General features: G+C 40.7%; 3 protein-coding genes across 10 annotated transcripts in view; 2 read left to right on the forward strand and 1 right to left on the reverse strand.

The window, feature by feature from the left end:
* The window catches only part of rpusd4 (RNA pseudouridine synthase D4), a 64947-nt gene extending 52908 nt beyond the window's left edge, over positions 1–12039 (reverse strand). Inside the window, exons 1-6 of one of the 3 annotated variants that reach the window (XR_016116565.1) lie at positions 11542–12039; positions 11232–11439; positions 11050–11143; positions 10831–10981; positions 10656–10753; positions 10245–10512 (exon numbers count right to left, since the gene is read on the reverse strand). Coding sequence is in view for 2 of the 3 variants with exons in the window: in XM_089009286.1 (XP_088865412.1) it covers positions 10300–10512; positions 10656–10753; positions 10831–10981; positions 11050–11143; positions 11232–11439; positions 11542–11947 (1170 nt within the window). In the remaining variant the exon portion in view is untranslated. Of the gene's footprint in view, positions 1–9812; positions 10513–10655; positions 10754–10830; positions 10982–11049; positions 11144–11231; positions 11440–11541 lie in introns of those variants that run through there. The other 2 variants (XM_089009286.1, XM_089009285.1) reach the window with 2 other exon arrangements.
* Positions 5–9805, forward strand: qrich1 (glutamine-rich 1). 5 transcript variants are annotated; one of them, XM_089009276.1, is made up of 12 exons: positions 5–157; positions 1370–1629; positions 1708–1788; positions 2491–2610; positions 3776–4855; positions 6416–6575; positions 6675–6829; positions 6920–7034; positions 7125–7233; positions 7986–8125; positions 8908–8998; positions 9072–9805. In XM_089009276.1, exons 2-12 carry the CDS (start codon positions 1381–1383, stop codon positions 9253–9255), a joined length of 2484 nt encoding a protein of 827 aa, XP_088865402.1. In that variant the 5' UTR covers positions 5–157; positions 1370–1380; the 3' UTR covers positions 9256–9805. The 5 variants fall into 5 exon arrangements, with proteins under 5 accessions (XP_088865402.1, XP_088865401.1, XP_088865403.1 ...); XM_089009275.1 differs by having other exon boundaries at positions 19–239; XM_089009277.1 differs by lacking the exon at positions 5–157 and adding an exon at positions 248–370.
* A 210-nt stretch (positions 12040–12249) lies between the features above and the next one.
* Positions 12250–16825, forward strand: part of LOC148890112 (WD repeat-containing protein 82-like) — a 4882-nt gene continuing 306 nt past the window's right edge. The window contains exons 1-10 of one of the 2 annotated variants that reach the window (XM_089010572.1): positions 12588–12713; positions 12821–12894; positions 13001–13101; positions 13335–13401; positions 13512–13611; positions 13908–14024; positions 14740–14895; positions 14986–15055; positions 15131–15273; positions 16263–16825. The exon at positions 16263–16825 is cut by the window's right edge and continues 306 nt beyond it. In XM_089010572.1, coding sequence (XP_088866698.1) covers positions 12881–12894; positions 13001–13101; positions 13335–13401; positions 13512–13611; positions 13908–14024; positions 14740–14895; positions 14986–15055; positions 15131–15273; positions 16263–16295 — 801 coding nt within the window. In that variant the 5' untranslated portion in view covers positions 12588–12713; positions 12821–12880 and the 3' untranslated portion in view covers positions 16296–16825. Of the gene's footprint in view, positions 12714–12820; positions 12895–13000; positions 13102–13334; positions 13402–13511; positions 13612–13907; positions 14025–14739; positions 14896–14985; positions 15056–15130; positions 15274–16262 lie in introns of both variants that reach the window. The other variant, XM_089010571.1, reaches the window with a different exon arrangement.

A 16825-nucleotide genomic window follows, 5' to 3' on the forward strand; every position in this document is an offset into this window, starting at 1 on the left:
CAAAAAAAAGAAGACGCAGACGTCAGACCTCGCCTTCGTGCTTGCTTGCTTGCTCCCGACCGTCGCCGTGAAATTGTTGTTGAAAACTAATCGTAGCATTGTTTGGCGGAATTGCACCGTCTGCCGCTGCATGGACCGTGCGACCGGCATACTGATGGTAGCTGCTAGACGATTATCGGATTTTTAGTTTTTGAAACACCGTGCCTTGGCGGAAAGGAGACGATTTCATTTTATTTAAGGTAGCATGGCAGGATGCGAGCGTTAGCAGTAGCTAGCGTCATGTTGTCTGCTGTAAATTTGGGGACTCGTTGCGTTCTACATCGACAAACTGTGTACTTTAGGGTTTATATTTTTGAGTCAACGTGACCACGTTAGTAATGTTAAACACAATTATCGACGAAGGTGACCACATTGCCCAATAATGTTTCGCTCGGCTAGCTGTATTGTGCTATGCTAGCTTGCTAACAATTAGCTTATCTTATGTACATGTACATTCGGGTTGTAGATGAGTTCAATCTTGGGTATTCTTTACATTTAATAGTCAATATTTGGAAAAGTAGACACCCGATAAGTTTTCTTGTTAAAAAAAGTTTAATTATAGCAATTGTAGAAAGACGACAACGACGACGCCTGTTCATCATGTATGTTGCCATTCAAAAATCGAATTGTCCTGCAGTTTGTTTCAGTGTGTTTATTAAATTTAATGTAGTAATTGATGATGTATAGAATGCAGTGTGATCAAGTAGATCAATTGAAAACTATTGCAGCGACAAAAGTCACTTTTTTCTGTGACAAAGTTTTGGCCTTTTAAAAACTATCCCATATATTTGGCCAGCGTCAATACAAAAACAATAGAGGACTAGATTTTTGGTGTGACCTACTTTTTAATCCGAATTTCAAACTTGAATGGGTTTCATAAATGATTGCCCGTTTTGGAAAGGCCGGTCTCATAAAAAAGTGTGCTAAATAGAGAAATTGACAAATAACAACAAATTAAAGTTATAGAAAGCCGGGGGTCCAAGTTTGCTGAAAATAAACAAAATAGTCAAAATCAAAACAGTGATGTAGATGACAATCAAGTGATGCATTATTTAATTTTGAACTCTAAAACATGCATAGAAAAAAAAGAGTCAGGAATTAACAAACACTCCAAATGGTGTAAAAATTATGTTGCATGGCTGGGGCGTTTGAAATTGAAACAGTTAATGAAATACTGTACGTTTTAGAAGTGACAGAAAATCCAAACTTCATTCAGCGTAACATCAAAAGGAATACCATACCGATTTTATTCATCGTGTGTTTGCATAAGTGACACAAATGGCAAGTTACAGATAAGTGCTTAGAAGATCCCCTCTTGATTGTTTTCCAGGTCTGGTAACAATGAACGAACAGGAGGCTGGTGTGGTCTCGTTTGATGAATACGTGCGTCAGAAGGCCCGAACTGTACCCCAGCACAGGATGAAGGAATTCCTGGAGTCCCTCTCCAAGGGCGAGTTCAGCCAGCAGGGAGGGGTGACCACCACCACAACCACCACCACAGCAGCCATGGTCTACCAGGACCAGACCAACAACTGCGTCTACACTGATAGCACAGAGGTGGCCGGCTCTCTGTTGGAACTGGCCTGTCCGGTAACGTCCTTTATTAATTTATCGTTTATTAAATTGAGTCCGATGCGTCCTAATCACTTCCTCCACTGCTCATGACAGGTACAGCTTACCTCAACAGAGATTTCACCCCAGCTTTCCTTGCATTCAGAAACAGAGCAGCAGCAGCAGCTTCAAGTGCAGGTTTGTTTGTACACTTGCATGACCACTAGAATGACTTAAAGGTACTGTATTTGTTTCGCTAAATTATTATTAGAGTTTGTTCAAGTGTAAAGGTGGAGTTATTCCTTGTGGCTGCTCACCCACAGAAAAAATATCCTGTGACTGTAAAGTGTCCTGGAGCGTTTTCAAAGGCGCTTATAAATGAAATTTATTAATATTATTATTATTATTTTAATGAAAACAATTGTTTAAAATTGCTTAAATTTTTGTTTAAAATTGCAAGTAAAAAAACAACACAGCGTAGCTCTAAAACTACCAATTTATTGCAGCAAGACAATATAGTTTTTTGAAATTATTTGAAAAATAATATGAAAGAAACATAAAATTATCATGTTGGCTAGGTCCTTAGTGAATATTCCAGTTTCTCCTCTTTTCCCCTTTGCAGAATTTATTGCCCACCCCACCATAATCCAATATGTGTGTTATGCAACCTTTATGGAGGCACAAAATGTTCATATAAAAAAAAATCATGACACACCACCAAAAAAAAAAAACAAGATTTGAAGAAGTGAAAAGAGCACTGTCAACATGTCAGTCAAAATTGAGCTTTGTAAATGAAGCATTGTAACTTTTTTTATGTGTATCATTATTTTTCATCAATGGTCTCTGCATCCTTTGTGATAGTCTTGCTCATTGGTGTTTTATTTTCTCCGACTGCACCAGGTTCAAATCCAAGAGCAGCCAGTTCTGCAGATGGCCACGTCCGCTCAACAAGACATTGCGGGAATGTCAACTTCTCAACTCGTGTCGCAGGAAGAGCTCACAGAGGAGCAGCAGCAACAGGTACCTTATAAAAAGGAAATGAGGAGGAATGTTAAAGGACAACCGACGTCACTTTTTTGTTTCTTAACTGACATCAGAAAAAAGTTTTATAGCATCTAAAATACCCAAAACACGCAGTATGATATTTTAATTCAAATGCAAAACACCAATAAAAATGACTTAAAGTGTCCAAAATCTGCAAAAAAATTGAGCTGCGAATTGGGCATTTTCAGAAAGTCCCGCCCCCAGTTCGTGACGTCACGCCAAGACGTCTTGCATTGCTGGAGAATCAAAACAATGGCTTCATATTCGCAGAATATGCTTTCTTGTTACACATCCAGTTATGAAGATGATTCAAATAGTTCTGAAGAGGAAAACATACATGTTTTCAATCGATTAAAGAATTTATTCCGTGTCATTTTGAGGCAAACGGGCGGGGGGAATGTCACACCCAAAAATGGCCATGAGGAATGAATCAGCCCGTTTCCACAGGCTGATAAATTCCTTCCATGGAGCTTGGACGCCCTCTTCTGGCAGCTTTTGGGTGCAACACAAGGTTTTCAGACAAACAGTACAGCAAAATACATTGACGTGATGGAAGGACTGCTACAATGTGTCTTTTTTTTTTTTTTGGGGGGTCAGGGGCGTTCCTTCAGTGACGTCACGTATGGACTCGTCACCAACTCAAAATCAAGACTTCCTGAATTGTCAGCGCGAGTCTTAAAACGTAAAATATAGCTATATGCGGTGGAATCTTATTAAAATACGCTCAGTAGAAGTCATTTGAAGCCATTTTACAAAGTATGAACACAACTTGTCCGGAGACGTCGGTTGTCCTTTAAGAGATAATAATAATAATAATAATAATAATAATAATAATAATAATGAGATTAAACAAGTAATTGGTGTCAAGTTTGAATAAATCCCATCGAGCATACCGTAAAGCCCAATTTGAAAAATCGTAGTACACCCCAAATTCAAATCCATATTTGATCTTTTTTTTTTATAATATTGAATATAGCTGAGTTTGACTGTCCGTTTAGTTCTTGTTTAGCCTAAACGGCTTATTGATAAGAAGCCTTGTGAGAGGGATGCAAAATTTCCAAGTTCGATTGTCCGCCTTTAAGCCCATCGTCCACGATGTCATTCTGATTGGTCATCACCAAACGTTTCTCCACGTCAACAGATTCAGGCACAGCTGGTTGCAGCTGTCGGCGGAGAACAACAGATTCAGTTGGCAAGCGGTCACCAAATCCAGCTGCAAGGTACGCAGCAGATTCAACTAGCGGATGGCCAACAGATTCAGCTGGAGGCCGGCCAACAGATTCAGCTCCAAGGCGGTCAGCAAATCCAGCTGCCGGGCGGTCAGCACATTCAGCTACAAGACGGACAACAGATCCAACTGCAGGGTGGACAGCAGATCCAACTCCAAGATGGACAGCAGATCCAACTGCAGAACGCGCAGCAAATTCAGCTGCAAGACGGCCAGCAAATTCAGCTACCGGGTGGCCAGCACATTCAGCTCCAGGGCGGGCAACAGATTCAACTCCAAGATGGACGTCAAATTCAACTCATGGGAGGGCAACACATCCAGCTGCAAGACGGACAGCAGATCCAATTAGCTGACGGACAACAGATTCACATCCAAACCATAGAGGCCGTCTCGCCCGCGCCGCAACAGAACTCTCCCCGGGAGACGGAGAGGCGGCCCGGTTCCGCCTCGTCCGTTCTTCCGCCCGTGAAGAAGCGCAAGGTGGACGCTCCCTTGACGGTGTCCTACGCCGTTCCTCAGGGGCAGCAAGTGGCCACCGTCATCGCCATCCCTCAAGGGCAGCAACAGAATTACGTGTCCCTGAGGCCCGATTTGCTGACAGTGGACAGCACTCAGTTGTACAGTGCCACAGGGACCATCACCGGCCCCGCGGGGGAGACGTGGACCATCCCCGTCTACTCCACCGCTCAGCAGCAAGGCGTGACTCACATCACGATACCGCAGGAGACGTACAACACGGTGCAACTCGCCGCCGCCAACGGCAAAGCCGCGTCATCCGCGAGGTCAGCGGAGGTGCAGTCCGTGTCGAGCGGGACGCAGGAAGAAATCGTACAGACGCTGTTTCCCGCTCAGTTCATGAACGGGAACATTCACATCCCGGTCGCTGTCCAGACGGTCGGGGGGACGTACAATACGACGCAATCCGTGCATATATGGGACCCCAGTCAGACACAAGGCCACGAGGATGGAAATGGGCAACAAATTCAACTTCAGGTTAGATTTTGCTTTTTGTCGTTTGTTAGCTATTTATGGATTGATTCCCTCAAAAGCACAGGGTGACATACTCAATATGTTGCGTTTCAATGCACGCGCACATTTTAAAACGTCCTTTTAACGACTCTAATCATGATCAATTCTAATTGACGCTGTTGGGGACTTTTTTGAAAACTCATTCACTGCCATTCCCAAATTTTTTTGGGAATTGAAAATATGACATGGAGCGACATTACTGAATTTGTTCTGGTTTTGGTTTGTCTTGTTTGAGTGCCGATAAAGCACTGGCCTCTTGGAATGTTTTTCCCTTCCACAAATATTTGCCTTTTGTATAGCCGCCCACACCTGCACTTCATATTACTCCAGACCCATCTAATTTAGGAATTAACTGTTTTTTTTCTTATGAAAGAAGAGAATCTAAGCTTTCCTACGCTACATTGAATGTTGATGTAGTCCTAAAACTCAATATTCCTGGGTTTCCTGGAATTCGAGTGACTGACAAAAACCCTGGCACTTCAGTGGACACATTGTTGCATATTGTCTGCCAGTGAATGAGTTAACAATTATTTCACCATTGGGGCCAGTTCCCAGTTGGTGATGGCGTGAGTATCAGTGGAAGTAGTTTGTTTCTGTCAAAATATAACAATTGCTTTTGACTTTAAGAAAAATATTTTTTGTTTCTTAAGTGACATCAGAAAAACGTTTTATAGCATCTAAAATACCCAAAACACGCAATATGATATTTTTAGTCAAATGCAAAACACCAATAAAAATGACTTGGTGTCCAAAATCTGCACAAAAAAAAAGAACCCGGAAGTGGCCACTTTCAGAAGGTCCCGCCCCCTTGTTCGTAATGTCACCCCAAGACATCTTGCCTTGCCGGAGAATCAAAACAATGGCTTCAGATTCGGAGAATGTGCTTTCTTCTTACACATCCAGTTATCAATATTATTCAAATAGTTCTGAAGAAGAAAGCATACATGTTTGCAATCGATTGAATAATTTATTCCGTGTCATTTTGAGGCATCAAGGGTGGGAAATGTCGCACCCAAAAAAGGCAGAAAATGGCGACAAAGCCGTGTAAGGAATTCATCAGCCCGTTTCCACAGGCTGAGTAATTCTTTACATGGAGCTTTGTCGCCCTCTTCTGCCTCTTTTTGGTCCTACATGAAGTTTTCAGACCAAAGTACAGCAAAATGCATTGACGTGAGGGAAGGACTGCTACAATGTGTCCTTTTTTCGGTCAGGGGCGTTCCTTCAGTGACGTAGGGTGAGGACTCGTCATCAACTGAAAAACAAGACTTCCGGAATATTCAGCGCGAGTCTTAAAACGTAAAATATAGCCATATGCGCTGGAATCTTTGTAAAATACGCTCAGTAGAAGTCATTTGAAGCCATTTTACAAATTATGGACACAACTTGTCCGGAGACGTTGGTTGTCCTTTAATAATTAGTGGATGATCAGGCAAGTGAATGAAAGTTAACATTTACATTGAAATGCAGTAATTGTTTGGAGGAAAGAAAGCAAAAAAAAACATTTTTGGTGTTTGTCTTGTACAGGAACAAGGAGAAAACGATGCCAACGGCGAACCGTCTGCAGAAATTTTAGTTCCCGTCACACTGAAACCAGACGAGGGCCTGGAGGTGTGGCGCCTTTGGGTTAAGAGGAAAAATGACCAGCTAAGCAAGCAGGAGCAGATAAAGCTGGCACCCATCGGACGTAAGTCATTGAACGAACAGACTCCCAGCAAGTGAGATTCGACGGACCTTGAAAAGAAATTCTACGACGACAAAAGCCGCTGTCTTTTTGTGCGCGTAGGTCGCCAACCGCTACGTTTCCAAGAAGACTTGATCTCCAGCGCCGTAGCCGAGCTGAATCTTGGTCTTGCCCTCATGACGCAGGAGGCCCGAGGATCAGAGGAGGAGGAATTTGCACCGGATGTTTTGTATTATGTTTTCTTATGTATCCAAAAGGTTTGTGATTCTTTTGCTCCAACCTGGTAATTGAATTCTTCTTGATGAGGTTGTTTGACACACTTTTTTTAATCATTTTTTTTAATGTAGTATCTCTTCGAAAATGGACGTGTGGATGATATTTTCTCTGATCCGTACTACATTCGATTCTGTGAGAGTTTACATAAAACCCTCATCGGTTGGAAGCCCAGTGTTCATCCTTTAGGTAACAAAAAAAAAAAAAAAAAACCTCACCGTTGTCATTTTTGTACATTTAGGACTTGAGAAATTATTATTATTTTGTTTATTATGCAAGGTTACATCATTCCAAGTCATGTGACGGAGGAGATGCTCTGGGAATGTAAACAGCTTGGTGCACATTCACCTTGGACTTTGTTAACGACTTTGATGTACTTTAACACCAAGTGAGTCCCTCGACTTTGCATGTGTGTATCGTAGCACTGTATGGATTTGATGACCTTTATTGTGTTTTTTTTTTAATAATATTCCCAGAAAAAAATATCACAAGATAAAGCCCCCTGTATAACATTTAAATATTGTTTTGATGCCAAGGAAGTATGTGAACATGACGGGAGGTTTATTTGCTCAGTACGTTTCCCCGTCAAGTCAGTAAGCCCTGCTTTTCTTGCCATCTTGTGGCATCATTATAGAGCATGGTGTCAAAGTCAGGGACCAGGGGCCAAATGTGGCCCGCCACATTATTTTATTCGGCCCGCGAAAGCAAATCAAACGTGAAATTTTATTATGCTTGCTAAAGTCCGAACCAAAATTTCAAACTGTCCCATTTAACCACATCAAGTCATTATTTTTTTCCTTTAAATTTGAAAAGTAGTTATTTATTAATTAGCTGTGCATTCTGTATGTAATATGTGGAGGGGATGAAACATTCTAATGGCTTCCCCAAATTCATAACGGCTCCCGAGAGGAAACCATAAGTACATTGTGGCCTGCGGCCGAAAAATGACTGGGAAAAAAACTGCAAGACCAATAAACTAATAATCCTAATAATAATAATAGACTAATAAAGGCAAATCCAATCCAATGACTTTGACGCCCTTGATATAGAGCGATCAATTATTCACACGTGGTTGCTATTCGCGGCAGGACTCAGGCCTGAAGGGCTTTGACGGTCTCACACGCTTTTTTTTTGCCGCAGGTGTTTTCGTCTGCTGACACTTGAGCAACACCTGAAGGTGGCCTTCTCTAAGGTCTTAAGACACACCAGGAAGAACCCCACTAATACGAAGGACAAAGCGACTACAATCCGCCTTCTAAAAGGGCAAAGTTCACATAAAGGTACCTTGTTGGCCACTTAAAGGACAGCCGACGCCTCCGGACAAGTTGCGTCCATAACTTGTAAAATCACTTGAAATGACTTCTACTGAGCGTATTTTACGTTTTAAGACTCGCGCTGAATATTCAGGAAGTCTTGTTTTCGAGTTGATGACGATCCCTGACGTGACGTCACTAAAGGAACGCCCCTGACTGAGAAAGCGACACACAATGCATTTTGGGTACTTTGTTTGGTCTGAAAACTTCGTGTTGATGGCGAAATTAGAAGGAAAATACAAATAACGCGATGGTGAATCGTTGTGTGTTGCACCAAGACAACTATTTGATACTCGTTGACACAAATTCCCAGCAGACCAATCAGTCCACTTCCAATGGAGATTGGGCGCCATCTTGTGCATTTTCTGGGATGCTACATTAGTCCGAACGCCTCGAATTGAGATGGGAGGACTTCTTTAATCGATTGCAAACATGTATGCTTTCCTCTTCAGAACTATTTGAATCATATTCATAACTGGATGAGTAACAAGAAAGCATCTTCTCCGAATCTGAAGCCATTGTTTTGATTTTTGAAGTCGTTTTGGGACACTTTAATTCATTTTAATTGGTGTTTTTCATTTGACTAAAAATATCCGCCTGCGTGTTTTGGGTATTATAGATGCTATCAACGTTTTTCTGATGTCAGTTAGGAAACAAAAAAACGGTGTCTGTTGTCCTCTAAGGAAAAAAAAACTAACTAAAAAAAGCAATCATTGAATTTTTGTCTTTTTGTGTAACGTAATTTACAGGACCTGACGACTTATATGACGAACAGATCGAGGATCCAGAAAATCCACTTCGTTGCCCGATCAAACTTTATGACTTTTATCTCTTCAAATGGTGAGTTGGACTCAGAATCAATATTCTGGGGATAATATTTCTCCTTTGACTCTAACCGCCATCCCCGTTCCAGCCCCCAAAGCGTCAAAGGTCGTAACGACGCCTACTACATGACCCCTGAGCACGTCGTGGCGCCAAACAGTCCCATGTGGTACTCGTCTCAGCCCCTGACGAGTAAGCAGGTGGAGCAAACGCTGGCGCGCATCCTGGTGATCCGAGAGATCCAAGAGATTATCGGCGCCGCTTCCGAGAGTTAAAAGGAGGCGAGTTCCATGGAGCCGGGAGGGAAAATTGTACAATTCCGTCACTGATTGTTGACTCTGCTGCCCATCACGTGGCTCAATAAAACTCAACAATCACATGGAGAATCCATTGAATGAGTTGTTGAAGCTCGCAAATGAGATAAATTGTCCTTTAACGTTTTCAGAAGAATTCACGGTCAATGTCAGGAATGTAAAACTGAACTGGCAAGAAAATGGAAACGATTCCAGTTTCAACTTTTCAAGATGAGGGTATTTAACCGTTTACTCTTCTTTAACCTCATCCTTTTTGTTGCCATGCCAACCTCCTTATAGGGACCACCGCGCATGTATTTTTATTTTTTTTTGTATTGTGTTCATATGTAAAAAGATGACTCTGTGCCTGTTTTCAAAGTACGATCCACGTTGTCTCAAGGTAAAGTGAAGTGCTACATTGTAGTATTTCGGGAGACTAGAAACTCTCAGGTCAAATATTGTCATTGATTGAGACACTCAAAAAGACGTTTTCAACATCTTTGTGTGCGGATGATTAAATACAAGAGGACAAGTTCTAGTCATGTTGATCACTCTTTTGTCACACATTACACATTTGTGGTTTCAGTCAGTCGTTCATATCCGGATTAAAATTACGATACACTGTACAGCAGAGGTGTCAGTCATTTTTTACCGCGGGCCACATTGTAGTTATGGTTTCCTCTCGAGGGCCGTTATGAATTTGGGGAACCCATTAGAATGTTTAAATCCCTTCAAATATTCCATATAGAGCACACAGCAAATTAATGAATAACTCGTTTTCAAATCTGAAGAAGAATAATGACTTATTGTGGTTGACATCCAAAAATATGAAATTTTGGCTCAGATTTTAGCAATCATGGAATTTAACAAGTTTGATTTGCTTTCGCGGGCCGAAAAAAATGATGTGGCGGGCCGGATTTGGCCCGCGGGCCGAAAAAAATGATGTGGCGGGCCGGATTTGGCCCGCGGGCCTTGACTTTGACACCCGTGCTGTACAGTATATAACTGGAATCATCACGCTCAAAATCACAAAGTAGCAGTTTCCTCTTTTTCCTTAGGGAAAGTTAAATTCAGCTTATTAAGTGTTTGCGTGAAGAACTTGGGCATTGGGCAGCCCACGCTGATGAGGCCGTCGCCGTCTTTGGGGAGTGTCAGTTGACGAGCGTGCAAGTGAAGCGGAAGATGTCTGCTCTTGCTTTGCTCAAGGCCAAGTTTTCTCAGCACGCGCTCCGGTAATTTCTGCCGGTAAAAAAATGTCAGCGGTTTACAAGTCAGTTGTGGATGTGTGAGATTCAAAAAGCTACCTGACATATTTTCTTGATGTTTTATCAAAGACGCAAAAATCTAATGTTTTAATCAAATCCACATTTAAAGCATGTTACCTGCGGTGCCAGCTTGCTCCAGTGTGAATATTTATGATCACCCAAAATGACGCATGTCAATCCAAATGCCATATGAACCCTCAACTGGTGCTTCACTCCTGTGGAAACAAGAGACCAACTCAAAAGTTTATCCCCTCCCCCCCAACCCAGACGCTGAATTCGATCCAATCCTCACCAGTTAGAGGCTGTAATTCTACAAGACTACATCCGGCTTGACTGTCCAAGACTTTGTATTTTGTGACGGCAGGAAGGGATTGGCGATTGGCTCGAATTTTAGTTAGTCCGCTGCCGGTGTCGTTCATTTTGAAAACTGGGCTTAAAGCCATCTGAAATTTCAAATGTATGTAAGTCGGAGCCACAGTAAATAATAGAATTTGAAACCAAAGCAGCTAACCTTGTAGTGAGGCTGAGAACCGGTGACTTCTCTCTCAATGATTGGAATGTCGATCATGCCTTCGGATGGCACCGGCACGCCCACTGTGACAACCCTGAGGACACAGTTTGGGTTTCTTGTGCAGCTTCGTTCACTATCGCATATAGTGATATTTCTTTATGTTTATGTTTAGGACAACCTACCAGTACTTTTTCTGTATTTGATTACTACGGTTGAGTTCCAGGACGTGCTCAACTGCTTCTTCACTCCTGCCCAAAAGGAGAGCACCGGTCATCTCCTTCTCCAGGCCGAGACATGGCAGCAGCTGAGAATTGGACTTGACCTTCACACCATCCATCATTTTGGAAAGGACAGGGAGGACGGAGGAGATAGTCGTCTCCTCAGAGGAATCTGATAAGACAAAAGGCAGTTTTCAACGTCCAATTACTGTTGGGGGTGTATTTCGTAAATCAAGGCTACTATATATATAACCATTCGTTCAATTTGCTTCACCTCTGACAGGAACACCATACGGTTTATTGACAACGACCACATTCTGATCCTGGTACAGGACACCTCGGTTCAGGTGCTTGGCCAACACGTTGGGATGAACATTTTGAAGCTGAAGACTGAACCGTTTTAAGTCTATCACCCTCTTCTGTTGGGGTGAAACATTGACCTCAGTTTTTCCAGTATTGGCCTTCTCCTGTCGGATCTTGCGAGCCAAATCAATGGCTCGAAGAGGAGGTTTTTCACCTTTGCCTGCATCTGTGGCTTGCCTTGCAGTCGTGGTATGGCCCCGGGTCAGGTAAAAAAGAGCCGATCCCGAGGACTGGTGGCACTTTGTCCGTGTTTTTCTTAGAGACCGGAGAAGAAAGTTGCAGTCACCAATGAATACAAAATATCTACAGTGGTTCATAGCGTCTGTGGTAGTGAAAAAGATAAATCAAAAGTGTAGTCAACGAAACATGGCGAACATGAGTGTCGCATCTAAGTACTTCCGGGTATAGTTGTTTCCGCCCAACCTTTCCAGATAGGAAAAAAACAATCTCTAATATATCGTTAAAATACATTAGTATGTAATTTCACACACATGTAAATCGTTTAATCTAACACGGTTTTCCCATTTGAATAAATTAATTTCAAGAAAGTTAGAATTTCTGACCTTAAACTGTGTTCTGGAAGCATATAACTTCCGGGTTGATGATGGGTGGAAGCGAATCCGTCAATGTTGGCGCGTTCGTTTTAATACGTTTGAGTCGCCGGAATTTTAGCTTTCATTAAAATTATGGTGTTACCGACGGGCACTGTCCTTTCCCGAAATCGTTTAACTAAAAATAAACATACTATTACATGAACATTTCTGCGCTGGTCTATCGTTGCCGTTTTAAAATCGATTGTTTTCAACGGCATCATAATTTACAATGCGCATTGAACGGATTAAATTAATCCGGTCGAATTACATGCACGGAATTTTGTTTTATGTACATTTTATAGTTATGTTCGCGTAGCAAGGGCGCAAACATGAAAATCACGGACAGCGTGTTGAGGAGTTTCAGAGTTGCAAGAAAATATACAGAAAATTCAGATAAAATCAATTGTGTGGTCTACAGCCCCAACGGTGAGAGCGCAATTTCAAGCAGCAACGACGACAGCATTGTTTTGTATGATATCAAGGAAGGAACGTAAGTGTGCATTATTTTTTTGTATCAATTTATTTATCATGTGAATCTTGGGTGTGTTTTCAATGTTGAGTCTAACAGTACTCGATTGTTGCTTGTTATGGTTGAAGTTTGTATCGCAGCCCTGCAAAATAAAAGAAACAAACATTGTTAAATAGAGACATCTGAGCATGCAATACAACAGGTAAACATTTTATTACGTATTAGATTATGTAGATGGACGCGCAGATCATCAAGAATTGAGTATTTGCATTTTGGTCGTGTTTAAATATGCAATAATCTCCCATCAGGCCCGCTCAGACGGTGTACAGCAAGAAGTATGGAGCAGACCTGATCTGTTACACAAATGAAGATTCCCAAAAAGTCATCTACAGTTCCAATAAAATGGATGGTAAATAAATCAACACCGCCAGTGAGAAAATGTTGTGGAACCAAATACGAGAGTGCCTTAAATTACGTATTCAACCGCATATATTTTATGACTTAAATCACTCATGTTTCAAATCAACTATCTCAGTTGAAAAGAAAAAAGAAAACCCTAATTTTTCACTCCATTGCACTCCAAAAACGGACGTATTGATGAATTGACTGGGTACCACATTATATTGTTCTTTTGATTTGTAGATACAATACGGTATCTGTCACTGACTGACTGCAAGTACATCAGATACTTCTCCGGTCATACTGCAAGGTGAGTAATGTCACCATATTTATTATAATACGGGCATTACACTGGATTAAGAACACATTTGTCCCAAGCGCGTCCTTAACTTGCTTTCACATTCCATAATTGCTTTACAGAGTGACGGCTCTCTCCATGTCACCTGTAGCAAACATGTTCATCTCTGGTTCACTGGATAAAACGATCCGGATCTGGGATTTACGCACTGAAAATGTTCAGGTCAGTCACATGAAACTAGATGCTAATTTAAGCTAGGAAACAGGATGTAAAATATTTTAAGAAAATGTGAAGCTGAAAGGAACATCGATGCTTTCTTGATGACCCACCGTCAGTTTCGGATTTAAATGGGGAGGAAAGCAAGTATCCAGGAGGCGTAAATGTGATTGTGAATTATCTCTTTGTGCCTTGTGATTGCTTTGGTTTGCGCCTTTCACCCAAAATCGTCTGGAATTGGCTGATGGACAACTTTCGAACCTTGTGTTATGACACTTTTTTTGTTTGTTTTTCTGTTTCAGGGTCTAACTGAGCCCATCGACAGACCTATTTGTTCTTATGACCCAGAAGGGCTCATTTTCGCTGTAGGGGTGGATTCGCGGTCCATTAAACTGTACGATGTCCGTGCTTTTACCAAGGTACATTTGAAATCAGGTCACTGTTTTTTTCTGAACTTCTGGTCTCAAGCATTCTCTGTTAAATTGTTGAATTGTAATGATATGTTTGTTTGATTGATTTGGCATTGATATCATTGTATGCGTGAGCTGACATTGTACAATTGAATACAATACATGAGATTCTGATGTATGATAACTGTGGGCAAAAATATCCCAGTTTTAAAATTTCAATGTTAACATTTGTATACAAAATTACAAATACAAATAAAAAAATTAAAATTACAGATCTAAAATGTTTATATACATTTGTGTCTAAAAAAAAACAAAATTTCCTTCTATTTTATATAATGTATTTTAAAGAAGAATGAACAAACATATAAACATTTTAAGAAAATATCAATACAAAAGGCCTTTCTTCCTCAGTTTAAATTGTCTTAGTGAGTCACAACTTCCTGTTGTTAACTAGTACCCATTGGCACCAGTTTTATTTTGTGTATTTAATCATGTATTTATGTCAGTATTTGTGTATTTATATATGAATTTATATTTTTAAATGTTATTTATTTATATTTCCAAATATTCATTATTTGTTTGTTGTATTTGTCTGTTTGTTTATTTATGTATTAATTTGTCTATTTTTTTGTTTATTTTTTTCTGTCAATGTGTTTATTTATCTATTTATTCATCTCTTGATTTATTGATTTAAGGTGATTTTTATTTGTATTTTTTTGAAAAGGGCCCTTTTGAATCATTTGAAATGAGCCTAAATCGCCCCTGTGACTGGACTGGGCTGAAGTTCAGCAATGATGGCAAACAGATTCTCATTTCAACCAACGGAGGAATGATCTGCATCCTTAACGCCTTCACTGGAAACGTGATGCACAAGTTTTCTGTAAGAGTCTTCCGCGCCTGCAGCACAAATATGACATCACGGTGAATCGTCGTATTCGATTCAAACTTGTGTATTGTTTCTCATTGCAAGGGCTATAACAACAGCAGAGGCTTAAACCTGGAGGCGTGTTTCACCCCCGACTCCAAGTTTGTCATGATCGGTAAACCTTTTTGCTTTATTATTCTCTCCATCCATCCTCCCGGGACTTTAACACAACTACTCCTCCGCATGATAGGCTCAGAGGATGGGAGAGTCCATGTTTGGAGCACAGAAAATGAGATGAAAGTCGCTGTCCTGGATGGGAAGCATCCGGGACCCATCAGCGCTGTGCAGTTTAACCCCAGATACATGACTTTTGCTACCGCCTGCACTACAATGGTGAGATCATACACAGCACATTATTCTTCTTACATTATTAACTTTTTTTGTTTCCTAACTGACATCAGAAAAACGTTTTATAGCATCTAAAATACCCAAAACACGCACTATGATATTTTTATTCAAATGCAAAACAGCAATAAAAATGACTTCAAGTGTCCAAAATCTGCAAAAAAATTGAGCTGCGAATTGGGCATTTTCAGAAAGTCCCGCCCCCAGTTCGTGACGTCACGCCAAGACGTCTTGCGTTGCTGGAGAATCCAAACAATGGCTTCAGATTCGGAGAATATGCTTTCTTGTTACACATCCAGTTATGAATTTGATTCAAATAGTTCTGAAGAAGAAAGCATACATGTTTGCAATCGATTAAAAAATTTATTCAGTGTCATTTTTAGGCATCGGGGTGGGAAATGTCGCACAAAGCCGTGTAGGGAATTAGTCAGCCCGTTTCCACATGATGATAAATTCCTTCCATGGAGCTTGGTCGCCCTCTTCTGGCGGCTTTTGGGTGCAACACGAGGTTTTCAGACCAAACAAGTACAGCAAAATACATTGACGTGATGGTAGGACTGCTACAATGTGTCTTTTTTTTTCGGTCAGGGGCATTCCTTCAGTGACGTCACATACGGACTCGTCACCAACTCAAAAACAAGACTTCCGGAATATTCAGAGCGAGTCTTAAAACGTAAAATATAGCTATATGTGGTGGAATCTTTGTAAAATACACTCAGTAGAAGTCACTCGAAGCCATTTTACAAATTATGGACACAACTTGTCGGTTGTCCTTTAAATGCTAATTTGATATGGGTGCCTTATGCAAATTCCGACATTGGTACTGTAAGGTTCAACAGTGAGGCGTGGGGTTCTAGTGATCGGCACGTCCACCTCAGAGTCTTGAAATTTGGAATTTTAGAGTAAACAAAGCTGAGTTGATTCCAAATTCTTTCTAATACTACTTTCCTTTTTCTTTTTTATTGCCCTCTCTGCAGACATTCTGGCTCCCAGGTTTTGATGACATGTAAAGATAAGAATTTTTGTAATTAAGTCATTTGTAACCTATTTACTATGTAATCCGTGTGTGGATTGGGATAAGACATTTTAATGCTTCTTTTTAAACATTTGTAACCTTCGACTCATGTCGTCTAAATTTAGGGATTTTTTTCATGTAAATTTTTAATTCTCAACAGTTTGTGATTTAACGTTTACTAGTGTTTCTGCATTTAAATGTACATTTTTTTTTACTGTTGAAAAAAAAAAATGTTTTTATTTTTTATAATCCTGGGTCTATATCATTGGAAAACTACAAATCATACATATTATTGTGACTCATTTCCCCACAGAATTTAGAGACATTATTTGTTCAATTCAAATAAGTAGAAAAAATGATAAAATAGACAATATGTCACATTAAAAAAGAAAAGGTAAACAAAAAAACTGTCACGATCTGGTTGGCGACCAACGGGTAGCACTGTCGGCCCCGCCTGCAGCTGCACGGGTGTTGGTCGTTCCAATCAGTGGCAGTTAAAAGGACTCCCGGCACAACCAATCAGTG

The sequence above is a fragment of the Hippocampus bargibanti genome, linkage group LG12 (genome assembly GCF_051943395.1).
Source record: "Hippocampus bargibanti isolate YZ-2025 linkage group LG12, ASM5194339v1, whole genome shotgun sequence".
Classification (NCBI taxonomy): domain Eukaryota; kingdom Metazoa; phylum Chordata; class Actinopteri; order Syngnathiformes; family Syngnathidae; genus Hippocampus; species Hippocampus bargibanti.

Excerpts from the sequence above, each read along its gene's own strand:
- qrich1 (XM_089009274.1), top strand. The coding sequence starts at position 378 with ATGTTAAACACAATTATCGACGAAG. Across the intron at positions 7,035-7,124 it reads GCCCAGTGTTCATCCTTTAG|GTTACATCATTCCAAGTCAT; the intron begins GTAACAAAAAAA and ends TTATTATGCAAG. Across the intron at positions 8,999-9,071 it reads GACTTTTATCTCTTCAAATG|CCCCCAAAGCGTCAAAGGTC; the intron begins GTGAGTTGGACT and ends TCCCCGTTCCAG.